General features: G+C 28.9%; 1 protein-coding gene across 1 annotated transcript in view; it reads left to right on the top strand.

The window, feature by feature from the left end:
* The window catches only part of LOC136986983 (E3 ubiquitin-protein ligase MYCBP2-like), a gene marked incomplete at its 3' end in the record, with an annotated part of 256,645 nt that overhangs the window by 60,046 nt on the left and 182,448 nt on the right, over window positions 1–14,151 (top strand). The window contains 2 exon segments of the mRNA XM_067284616.1: window positions 7,937–8,106; window positions 11,995–12,165. Of these exon segments, the coding sequence (XP_067140717.1) occupies window positions 7,937–8,106; window positions 11,995–12,165 (341 nt within the window).

Below are 14,151 nucleotides of genomic sequence, written 5' to 3'. Positions count from 1 at the left end.
AATTTGAGTAGGAACCCTGTATACATTTGAATTTTCAGTGTTTAAAAGAAATCCAAGATTATGAAAACCACAAGATACAAATTTTAAAATAAAGTAAAAGTTTGACTGTCTTGAGGCTTTAATACAGATAAATTCATTCAATTTTTATTAATCTCTAGGGAACCCTCTAACTAGAGATACAACATAACATATTATTCAATTCGTGTATAAACAAAAATTAATTGAAAAATGACAAATGTTCCCACTGTTTAATAAAAATAGACAACAATTTACATAGACTAGATGACTGCATCTGTTTTTAGTTGGACCAGGAAAAACTTCTTGAAAATAATGAAACTACAAACAGTTGGATCAACAAAATCATTGATTGTCTTGTTAAAAGACATAAAAGAATAAGTATGTGCATATTAAATGACTTTTTAGAGAAAAATAATAGAATATTTTTCAAAATTATCAGTACAGTTATAGAAATTTATAAATAAGTTTAGAAAAGTAGTAAGTTCAAGCAATGTAATAATCACTTTGTTAAAATAAGTATGATTAATTTTCTAAGATAAATGCCAAAATTAATTCTTATAGTAAATAATATATCTGGCATAATTATTAAAATTTAGAATGCTTAAAACACTGATTTCTGAAATTGCAAGTTCTGCTTTAAAGCATACACTTACATGTCATACTAATCAACAGTAATGTAAAATTATTGTTCAGTGATTCTTGTAGCATCATTTTTTAGCTAGCTTTTACTTGTATAGCATGCTGCTTACTTAATAAACTTGGCATAAACAAAAACATTATGGTTATTTTTACAGAAAGCATAACCTTGATAGATTAGTTGAAATATTCATTTAAGAAATTGTTAATTAGAAAGCACTTCATGCAAAATTATATGTAACAAATACAGAAACTGGATGGAATATCAGAAAATAAATTCACAGCTGAGAAATCAACTCTATCAAAAATTGTAATGAAACAAAAACATTTTCAACCTAATTTGATAGGTCTTCATCAGTTGAGTATTCTGAAATAGAACCTATCTGAATAAAAAATTCTTGCTGGAGTTGATTTTTAAGGTGTGAATTTATTTTCTGACATTTTCTCCAGTTTCTGTATTTGTTACATTGCAACCCATGGCTTCACTGGCCAAGGATTATAGGAAATTAGTCCTCAAACTTTGCAGAACTATGACTAGATCGGAGTTTATCATACAATGCCATGATGATAATGTCTATCATATGTCCATTTTATATATACGATTATAGAACTTCCACCTGTGTTAATTACATGGATGTGGACCCACTATCTACCACATGGTGATCTCTGTATAAGCTCTAACTTAATTTTTTTCAGTGGAGGACTTCTATATAATTATTTTATTGTTATGTTGTTCTATTCTACTGGTATTCAAATATATTATATTTTGGAATACTCAACAGATGAGGACCTATCAAATTAGATGAAAATGTTTTTGTTTCATTAAACTTTTTGCTGGAGTTGATGTCTAAGGTGTGAATTTATATTCTGTAAAATTATATGTTAAACAATGTAAAAAAATAAAATGTTTATTTAAGAATAATTTTTAATTAACCAGAAATAATTTTAAACAAGAATTAAAATTTTTCTCTTCCAATTACAATTTGCATTCTGCTTCTGATACTACATTTCATGTATCAATTATTAACACCCATATTTAAATATCCAGCATGAAATTGTTTTCTATCATTTTTGAAAGTCAAAACTTTATCTCATAAGATATTTGTATTTTATTTTTTATATATTTATATTATATTATATTATTATTATTAGTACAATGACATTTAGTTTGCTTTATTATTTTTATTTTTTATATTATTATTTAAGATGCACATCATTTTAATCTGTTGAAAAATATTAGTCCAAGCTTGAAGTTATCAGAACTGAAAATCAATATTTTGATGAATAATTTCACAAAAAAAAGTATCATTTTGAATAATTTATTGAATTTTATATGACAAAAGTTTAAATTTTTCAAAATCACCAATTATTGTTACTCACGTGGTATTTTTTTTATACCTCAAAAAATTTTTCCAATCCTTTGTGGCAAGGGATTTACCATCAGTTGGGCAATATATCTTTCAGATTTCTGATCTTTGTAACTTGTTATTTCCAGTTTGATTGTTTTTAAATAAATCTCAAAAAATTAAAATTTTGTTAATTTGATTTTCTGTATTTTTATGCAAATAAATATTGTCAATGATTTATACATTAACAAAAGAAGTTTGATTATGATTACTCCATAGTTAAGAAAGCTTAAAGGTTAAATGAAAGGCTATGAAAGATGTATTATTTGAAAATTCTCTGACAGAAAGGATCAGAAAATTATTGTTTTAATTACAGATCTGTAAAATTTTTAAAAAAATGATACTTATCCAATGAAGTAATTAAATGAGGATGAAAGAAATTTTGTACAAAATATTAAAAGTGCAAACTAACACCTGTAATTTAGTTAAAAGGAACCAATTTATTATAAGAACAAGTGTTTTCTACTGTCTTTAACAGCCATCTTCAGATTATAGAATGTTCTGTTTTATTTAAATTTTGTTCTATGTAACTCTTTACAATTTTGTTTTATGTAACATTCTATAACTTGATGGTGGGTGTTAAAGACAGTTGAAAACATTTGTTCTTATAATAAATTGATTTTTTTTAACTGAATTACAGAACAACAATTTAATTTAACTGAATTAACATAACACCTGTAATTCATTTGTTTTGTCGAAACCCTGTCTTCTTTTTCTTGTTTTGTTTGGTTCAATGTCACGCCTTGGTGAATTTATAGACACTTGGCAAATAATTCATCATCAACTTTTTAATCCATATAAGTTGATGATGAATTATTTGCAAAGTGTCTATAAATTCACCAAGGCGTGACATTGAACCAAACCTGTAATTCAGTTAATTTGTTGTCTGTTCTTTCAATATAATCTCATTCAGTTTTGCAGTATCTGTTAATTGTACAAAATATTTGTAATTTTATATTAATACAATTACCCAATAGTTATTTGAAATATCAAACAAACGGCCAAATTCTTTATCAGGCTGTAAGGCTAAATAATTACTCAGCTTGCCTCCTGTAAATTTTATTTGTAATTATTTAGCCTTATAGTCCAATAAAGAATTCAGCTGTTCGTTTGGTACTTGTAATTTTGTAATTAATATGTGAATCAGATTATAAGCTATTGATATTTGTTCAAATTCTAAATTATTCAACTTGGAAAGCTTACTCTTAATTAAAAAATTTTATTTTTTAATATTTTAAGCTGTTTATTTTTATTTTTATCCAAGCTTAATTTTTTGATAACTGCAATAATGAGCCTATGGCAGATGAATTTATCACAAAATTTATTTATTTATTTATTATTCAGATAGCTTTTTTTTTATAATTGTTTATTCATCTTTTGCTAAATGAATCTGTGCACCATTGATAAAATTTCAATAGAAATATATTATTTTTGCAAGATATATCATAAATTCAGATTTTCATAATGTAATAATAATAGCATTAATTTACTTACGATGTATATTGATGTTAATTACTTTTAACTTTTATTATCTTTAAAATAAAGTTACTTATGTAAATAATTAAAATCAATGCTTGAAAAATGCTTTAAATATATTTTAAATAAGCTATATATGCTTATAAATAATTATGATTATGCTTATCAATATAGCTTTGCATTCCAGCATCTATGAGCTGGTTTTCATATAAAATTCAAATTTACAATTTGTTTTAATATAAGTTAAATTGGGCCAATTTATCAATAAGATATGAAATTATACAGGAAAATTATGAAAATATTACTTTTCTTTTTAAACAATCACAAATAATTTGATTTGTTAAAAGTATTAATTTATAGTTCATTAAATAACTGCTTCAATAGATCACTCACTCAACTACATACAACTGCATTATATTGTGTAGTTTTTAAAGCAAGACTTCCAAGCACTCAATATTGTGTTTAGGTTTCTGTAGTTGATACACTTCCTCTTAGGTGTTGATTTATAGATATTCTGTTGGTTCTTTCTTAATTAGTAAACCAAGTAATTTTGGTACATATCTTTATTCCATAATTACATAATTACTTGTGTTATGACTGAATGATGATGCTGAAGTGATGCTGTCTTAGTGATTCAAAATGCATTTATATTAGAGAGAGAATAATAAAAAAAAAACATGTGTTCAATGCTAGCATGGTTACTTTGTTTGCTTCATTTCTAGACAATTGAAATTTGGAATAGATCTGTACGAAAATCATTTGGTTTACTAATTAAGAAAGACATATAATCTGAACGACAATAAAATAATTTATTTATAGGTTTTGAGGGCCTTGGATGTGTCTAAAATGGTGCTTAGTACAGATACACCCGATAAGCTTAGCTTTGTCCTACTGAACCTTGACGAATTGTCAAAGGTATAAGCAGCCATATTAATTTAATCCATTTGGCGCTGTTGAAATAAAAATGTAAAAAAGTTAGATTTTATAAGTTTATAATTAGGAAAACATATGTTGTAGAATTTAAGAACAGTTATATCTATGTCATATATTTGCTCTGTACACTTGAACAGAATAACTGATTTAAAATGCTGCAATTCAAACATTAAACTATAGCAGTCTGATGGAGTGATGAACATTTTGAAAATGGTTACCTTTTGTTTAATAACCAAAATATTTTATGGCTTCTTCAAAACTTAAAGTGTTTAACTAATTAATTTATCTTATGGAGCTGTCACATTCCCAGAATAATGTGACAAAGAATAATGTTTTTGTTGTAGTTTGATTGAAATGTAATAAAATATTAAAATTGAAACCATATTAACATTCTACATCCTAATTATTAGAAGAATTAAATATTCAACTTGAAAAAGTTTTCATTTAGAAAACAGTGATCCATTTTCTGCTATTGCTTTTAATTATGTAATGGAACAGTATCCATTGTTACATTCATTTCATATACAGTATTTTCTTGAGTAGTAAATTTGTTCATTGGAATATCGTACATTAAGCTTCATGACTTTATTATATTTAAATGATGATTTTAATAGTAAGATAAAAGAAATCTTTTTAATGGAGCTATATAAGCATAACATACAATTTGGTTAATAAATTTATTAATATGTTGAAATCAGAAATGAATTATTATGATATCTTGTCTAATACAAAGTTAAAATTAGCAATGTTTGCTGAATATAATCAGTCACTTTTATAAAAAAAGTGATATCTTGTCTCATAACAATGATTTATAGAATTAAAGAAAAAATATACAGGATTTTCCACAATAAATGCTACCATTTTAAAGTGTGTAATTCTGTTAATCATTATCTGAGAAGTATGCTATGTACACCAATCAATATCAATAGAGTAACTGTTTGAGTTTCATCTCCTATAAATAAACATCACTAAGCCCGATGACTATGTAATAAAATACCAACGATTGCCTTAAAAATTGCACTATAAATTGGCTAATTAAATGATTCATATAAAGTAATTTGTTACTAGAGGTAGACATTAAGTGCCATCTCTTATCTAAGTTAATAATTATAATTTAAGTAAATATTAAATAAATTTAGAACCTTCTGGAATAAAAGAACTGATCCAGGATGGGGCTTGAACCTGCAACCTCCGCCGTGCAGTGATGGGGCTTGAACCTGCAATCGCCGTGCAGTATGCATGCCAGTTACGCCACCCAGACCCCGAGCGAGTCTTCGCTTCCAGAAGTATATTAATTTAGATATAACCTTACTTGGTTAAATATGGTACTGGCTGGGGATGACTCCTACATCCATGGCCTAAGAACAACTCCACAATGGCACTTAGCCAGCTAACTTACTACCCGGCGAGGTATACTACTTTATATCAATCATTTAATTAGCCAATTTATAGCCTGATTTTTAAGGCAATTGTGGTATTTTGTTTCATCTCCTATCTATATTCAAACATCTTGTTTTCTATTACCTTAAGGAAATGCCATAAGTGAAAATGGTGACTCCACAATACAGATGTTTTACATTCTGCATTTTGCAAAGTCTGAATCACTCATCATTGTGCAACATGTGTAATCTGCAGGAGCCAAAGAATTATAGCTGTTGTGGGAGGAGTGACAACAGATACGCTGTAGCAAGTGTAGGAAGAATTTGAGTATCAGTTGGATGTGGGCCATTCGACACAGGATGCATAAATTGAGAAATTGTACTGGGCACATGGGAAACTTGGACTGTTTTTCAATGTTTTAATGTACATTACAATGATCTCAGATAATACAATAATTTAAAATGGTAGCATTCATTTCAGAAGAGCCTGTATATATCAATTTAACAATAATAATAAATTAGTTGGAAAGGAACTAGAAGTGTTCAAGTAGAGGAAAGGTTGATTTGTTAACAAGAAACAAGCTGTTGGATAATAGATTCAAATTGCAAACTGTCTAAAATCTGGGATGATGTATAACATTTACTCATCAGTCAAGATATTACACAGCCTTTTTCTGGGATTCACACTTTATTTACAGTGCAAAATCTTAACATAGCTTAAAAAATAATAGATCAGAATTCAATTGATTTTATTACTCTGGTTGTAGTTGTCTATTATAGACTTTAATGTTTATGTAATATAAATTATTTTAGGAGATAGAAATAGCAAAAGTATCTGAAGAATAATAATTGCAAATAAGTTTTATCTTTGTTTGAATCAAAAGTAAAGTTAAATAAAAATAAAACAAATATAATTTTGTATCATTAGTTATTTCTGTCATGCATATTTATTGGATATAAATAATGGTGATCAGTGAAGAGAACATTTAATTTGAAATAAAAGTTTCCCGAAAAAGATATTATCGGATACAAAAATATCTAAGACAGATATTTTAATTAGAAAAAGAAAATTTATGATCAGCAAACATTTTCTTCAATAAATATATTGAACCTATTGGGATATCTGGAAAATGACTGTGCAGTGAGAAATTTGTAATGACATTAAAGTTATATGTATGATATTGCATACAAGACCAATAAGTTATATAATATACTATACAATAAGCTGGTACTGAATGGACAACTTATAGGTCTTTTTATATAGATTAGCCAGGACAAATTTAAGTGTACAAAAATTTAAGAAAAATTCTTAAGTAGACAATACCTACAAATGTGTCTTTTAACTTAGTTCTTTCATACGTGCATTAGGAAAATAACAATTCTACAGCTGAGTCGACCTTTTATATGAGGCTACTTGTTCTCCTCCATATGAGAAAAGGTTAAACATAATCCTTCTTGTATGTAATACCATACATAGTCTGGTTATGGTCTTGTATGTAATACTTATGTATAACTTTAATGACATTACAAATTTCTCACTGCACAGTAAATTTTTGGACACCCTGTAATTTATGATTTATGTACATTTCATTTAAGACTTGTTTGAAATTAATTAGTTAAAGCTAAAAATTACATGTGAATAAGAAAAGTAATTGCAAAAATAAATTGTTTTTTAGGTGAATAATTTTGAATTTGAACACATATTGCCAGCTTCTTTAACTTTGTAATTATTAAGTTTGTCGCTCAATGTTTAAATATTTGTATGTTAAAATTTGTATAAAAGTCCGAAAAGTAGTATGAAAAAGTGTAATTTTAGAAAAAAGCTTAGCGTCTTTAAAAAAAAAAACTACATATATACAGAGTTATTTTTTGTTATTATGAAAGTCAGATACTGGTAATGTTAGCAAATTGGACACATTTTACAACTGATGTGATGTGAAGAACTTTGGAATTTTCATAAAAATTTAAATATCTAATTGTAAATTTGAATTTTATCAATGTTTATTCTGCTAGTGTGGCCAGTGGTTTCAATCGAATGAATGGAAAGAATTCAAGAGAGTCAGCCACACCTGCTTTACTTCTTTCTAGGCCATGTGGATGTGGAGCTGGTGATTCTGGCTGTATTGACTGTGGCTGTTGTCGAAGTTGTGCAAGAGAGAACGATCAAGATGCGGATGCCGCGTGGGGTCAATTAGTAGCCGGGGGACTAGTTGACAATAAGCAAGCTGATATTATTGTTTTCGACGTCAGATACGGAGGTGAGAATTTATTTTTAAAAATATTATTAGTTCTATATATGAGAGGAGAGTTTACATTAGGCTAAAGAATAAACTAATTAAAAAAGATTTTTTTTCTACAGTTATTAAATTATGGCAAATAATTTAAGTATAGAAAAAATCAAAACTTTTATATTCAATAGTATAATGACAACCATTTTTTTTATGTTTTCATCTATTAAAAGGCAGGAACATATATAAAACACCAAAATCAGCTATGAACAACCAATACATGTGTACAGTTGTGTCTGAAGTACTATCAATTTTAATGAAATTATTGTATTAAAAGTTAGATTTTTGTTTTTTATGTTGAAAACTTCCTATTCACAACATGTAAATCAGTATCATGACTTGTGTAATTAAGGTGTAAAATATTTTTGAAATTTCATACTTTTTATCTTCAAAATTTGACTCTAAAAAGTATGTAGATAAACTGAAGATGTTAAATGTAAAGGTTCATTGATATTATTGTATATTTATAGTATATATTAGCACTCAAAACTGGAAATGATGACTCCACAGATATAAAGAAAAGAAGCTCAAATGGGTTATTTATTTAGATGAACTGCTTTTTGGGATATTTAATTTGATCTTCAATCGATCCCAACTGACACCTGACTAATTTTTGACCCTTGAAAATGCTTTATTGACTCCTATGGATTTGTGTTCTCTGTTTTACTGATTTTTAACTTTATTAGATTATTTATCTATCTGAAGCATTTGCAACTTTGTCTCATTCAGCCTCTATTTGTGGCACTTTTAATTGTTCATTATTTTGCATTACACAGCATTATTCTTCACTTCTAAAATGCAAACTGTTATATTTCATATAATTTCACTTACACTTGATAGATAAGACATCGTACATTTATTTCCTGTAGTAACTTACAGTTTTGTTTATTACATCATTAATGTTTCTATTACATTGTTTCACTGATATCAAATAGGAAAGGATCCTGCACAAACCTTATGGGAAATAGGTCCTGGTGGATTTGGCTGAATTTTTGATACAGTAGTACGAAAAATGTAGTTCTTGAGGTTCTAATCAAAAGTCCCACATGCACAGGCACAATGGACAGTTTTTGAGTTATCAAGCATCTGAGATGCAAAAATAACATAATTCACACTGTATGTGTTTTGAACAGGGGAGAACCTACTGGGAGGAGAATTAGGACATTTTGCTTCTCCCAATTTCAGCAAAGTCATGCCACCAAAAAAATATAATGTATTTTTATGGAAAGAAGTATAAAGAAAGGGCATGCAGAATGGAGAGAAGAGCCAGCTTTTTTGGCTAGTACTTTGTATGAACTATCAATGTCAATCCTAGTTATCACTTGACAAAATCAGCCTCCACATCCCTTCAACTCCCTCAAAGATAAATGTCTAAATACGGTCCTGGTTGTGAAGCCATAAATCCTTTTTATTTCAAAAAATGATGTGTTTTCAAATGTTATTGATGTTTGGCATATTATCAGGAAATCATTTATTATGTGATACATGCAGATTTTATTCTCATACCATTTGGGTTTATACCATACTAGTAAATATAGTGCACTTTACTGTAGTGCATGGACCACCTTCTTGGATGAGACTCCCCCACCAACATTTGATAACAGTTGAAAGGAATTCTGTTGCAAAACATACTATTTTATATTTTGGAACACACAAGATTTAGGGCTTTATGATGTACACAAATTATGCTGTGTTTTGCATCTTGGATAATTCAAAAACTACCCATTTCTTTACTTTGTGTGTATGAAAACTTTCATTAGGACCAATAGAACAACAATATCAAAGATTCAGCCAAATTCACTCATAACCATTTCCCATAAGAGTTTTGTGGGGTTTTTTTCATTTCAAATTTCAAGTAGAAACATTAAAACTATTTTAGATAAAATTATAAATCATTATTTATAGTTTTATCTAAATATGTTTCTTATGCCAGCATTTACTAAAACTTACACTCCATACATTTCATTTTTTCTTATTGTTCTTCAATGTTTTTGATTTTAAAGCCTTTCTTTACCATTTCAATTTTTCATTTTCTCCCTAATGTAAACATGATTCCATTATCTGAAATACAGTATACTTTTGATTATCCACGTGCAGATTATTCATGCTTGCTTATGTCTCGATAAAAATTTACATCAGGAATACAAATATTAGCATTAAAATAAATCTGTGTTGTTAATGTTAACTATTGCTATTTAAAATAGTCAGAACTACTACCAGAACTTCCATCTATATTTTCAGCAAGGATGCACATCCAGGAAATCAAATACTATCAGGTTCAAAGTAATCTTTGTGGACAATCACACACTTATGCCAGTGCCTGTAAAGATCCTCAAAACATTTTTAAAAATCATTTTTGCCACCTCCTTCAGCATGATTGTCATAGTGGCCTCAACTTCTTCAGAAGTTCTGAAATGTTGCTATTCACATGATCTTTTATCTTTAGGAAGAAGTAAAATTTAGAGGATGCTAAGTCAGATGAATAATGATGGTGAGGCAGCAGTGTCCTACCATGTTTTACAAGTTGTTACTTTACACGAAGCGACTGCTGTGCATAAGCATTGTTTATGTTGCAGTATGTAGTCTTTTGCTGCTCATGTTTCTGGTCATTTCTGATCAGTTTTGATAGAAGGCATCATGCAGACAAGCAAGCGCCTCTTTGTACCTTTGCTTGGTGACAGTCAAACCATTGTGAATGAATTCAAAATCATGAAGGATTTCCAATAAAAAAAAATGTTCAGCATTACTTTGCTCTTCGAACAATCCTGTTAAAGCATTTTTGTTTTTTGTGCCTTTTAAAGCATTTGTGTTTTTTTGAATTTTGATTTCCATAATATTGATTGTTGTTTGCATTGTGGATTGTAAAGAAAGCACCATCATTGCTTGTGATCCAAGAGGATGGTAGATAAGATTGATGGTAGATAAGATCTTATCTACCATCAATCAGTTTCCCACTTGTAATCATTTGCTTGTCTTATAGGTCTTCAATAAATTTTCTTGGGATAATGTTCTTATGGATGCATTGCATCCATAAGAATAGCATGGAAACTTATCACAGAAATTCCTACTTCCTCTGCAATCATGGCAATGCATTCTTGATCAATATGCTGAACAACTTCATGCAATTTATGCACAATTTTCTTGTGTTTTGATGTGGAAATGGTGTTCACTCAGTGTATTGTCATCCACTAAGTCCTAGCCATTTTTGAATCTCTCAAACAAGTCAAACACTGATGAATATGCAATTGTCTGGTTTCCATACACTGTTTGCATGACCAATTTTGCCAGTCTTGCTGGATTTCATGTTATAACTTGCTGCTCAAAACAATTCATCTTAACAGTTTGACAAAGCCACCTGGTACAGATTCAATTGTTTGGCTATCATGCCTTTTCCAAGTCACTGATCACAGATCTAGTCCAATTGCATATAGATCAAAAGCTGCCCTTTACCTTTGCCCCACACACATTGAAGTATTGTTGACATTGTTCATGAAGTCTCGTCAATCTGGAAACTTCTTGAACCTTGTACATGTTTTTTAGACAAGTATATGAGAGGAAGATTGAAATATATATAGAGCATAATGCTCTATATATATTTCAATATATCGATGGGATAAAGATATTAAACTATACACAAAATTATTGTGCATGCTTTAATATCTTTAATAATATGAAAAAAATTAAAAAGTATATATAAAAATGATTGTAAAATCATTTTTATATGTACATTTTTACTTTATTTTTTGACACACATTTATCATTTATGAAAAAATACACTCTTTATTTGAAATTTCAAATTTCTGTTTTATGTTTAACTTAATATCTTATAATGAAATATATATAAATGAATTGGTTTAGGAAGAGCCGGAGCACGCTTAGAAGACAGATTACGAAGGAGAATAGAAGAATATCGCATTCGCCAAAGACGAAAGCAAATGCTCCAGTCGATAAAAGCAATGAAGTCTGGTCATCCGGGTGTTCGAAATTTGGCACTTAGACAAGAAACGTCAGAAAAAGTTGCTGTACTCGGTACGCAAAAATTAAAATATTTTTCGTTTCGAATAACTAACTTTAAAAAATAAAAAATTGTATATTATTTTCTGTTCATTTTATATATATATATATATATATTATTTTAATTTTTTTATTTTAAATATATTATTAATGTTTTTATTTTTTAATAAATTCTTTTAAACTATATTTTTTTCTAATTATTATTCAATTTTGTTTTTTTTTAAATGAAGTGATTCTTAAGTTTGAAACAATACATTGTAATAATTTATTTGCAAATTCTGTAAATTCAGTTACAAATTATAGTGAATGGGTTGGAGAGATCTTTTCCAAAGAAACATCTAATGTTATAATCTAGTGTTGTCAACCTTTCTGACCTCATGGACACTAAACTCACAATTTGGAATCCTGTAGACCACTATCATGAATTTTTGTAAATGGTAAACATCTATAGAATAATGATTATAAACATTCCATTTTACTTTATTAATATGAAATTCACTCATTTAATTATATCAAATTCACTCATTTAATTATATCAAATTAGCGTGAAGTTTGTTGCTGCTTGCTTGATATAAGTTTATGAATTCTTGGCTCTTTACCACAAAGGACGACAATCATACTCACATTATTTATTATTGATTAGTTATTGATTTATTGACATTATTGTTTATTGATGATAATCCTTAAGTGATTGGTATTAGATTTGAATAAAAACTGCCAATGAGTGAGAAAAGCCAATCGAGGCATTTCTTTTGTAATACTTCACGTAATCTTGAGTTGATCAATGTCTAAATTTTTCCATGTACCACCAAAATTTTCTTGTGCACCATCAGTGGTATATGGATCATGATTGGTGACCACTGTTATAATCAATAATAATCTTATATGTAAAACTTGGTATTTAAAGTTTTGTTATATATATTATTCGATTTTTTGGGATATTCTTATATTATCTTATATTATTTAAATAAGAATTTATTCTCGATGATTTGATTTTTGATATTAGATTCTTGAAATTGTAATTTTTCTATCAGATGGCCCCACATAAAATGTTTTCGAAGCCATGTGTGCTGAGTGCACACCATGATGGCCAAATGCAAATTTAATGCTGGAATTAAATGCAAATTTACACAATGCTGGAAACCCACAGTGTATGTATGTGTTTGATACTCTGAGTTTAAACTTTGATACAAAAGGGTTGAGACAGCTATAAGCATATGCAGAGTCTTTTGCAAGGCCATTGTGATGGCTTGCACTGTACAGCAATTGTATGAGATGTTTTGGATCAGTGATCTGAACCTGGAAAATGAACCCTGAAGGTGGCTACCACTTGCTGTTTTGGACATTGCTTTGAAGACTGTCGTGGAAGGAGATCCCAAGCAATGATAATGCTTGGGATCTCCTTCCACGACAGTCTTATGACTGTTAATGGATGGGTAAGATGAAGAAGAGCATCTGACAAGAATGGGTAAGATAGAAGAGAGAGACCCAAAATTCTACATGAGTTGACATCATATCAGCAGTAGTATTTGGAGATCTCATCTGTGCTGCTTTAGAAGTGTCACAAGAACACTTTCTGTCCCATGTCATTTTTATGATGAGAAGTGGGTCTTCCTTGACAGCTGGAAGAGGTCTTCCATTGGTTATGGTGGTGGTGCACTATTATAGTTTTCAAAATTCCCCCTGTAAGCTAAGAAGATTATTTTGACTGTTTGATGGACCATGGAGGGTATTGTGCATCATTTATTTTTCTGACTGGCATATTTATGGCCAAGCATTATTGCAATGAGATTGATGAATCATCAACAGTTGAGTATGAAATAATTTCTATAGTGAATCATGATCCATTGTTGTTGCATGATAATGCAAAACTGCATATGGCAAGGCAAATGGTACATACATCTCTTGGACATAGAGTATGAAGTCCTTCTTTATCTGGTGTAATTACTGGATCTCTCCCCAACCAATTATCATCTTTACAAGGCATTCAAAGTGTTCATT

Source organism: Centruroides vittatus, unplaced genomic scaffold (genome assembly GCF_030686945.1).
Source record: "Centruroides vittatus isolate TY-2023 unplaced genomic scaffold, ASM3068694v2 scaffold_1431, whole genome shotgun sequence".
In the NCBI taxonomy this organism is placed as follows: Eukaryota; Metazoa; Arthropoda; class Arachnida; order Scorpiones; family Buthidae; genus Centruroides; species Centruroides vittatus.
This window is presented reverse-complemented; position numbering and strand designations above follow the sequence as displayed.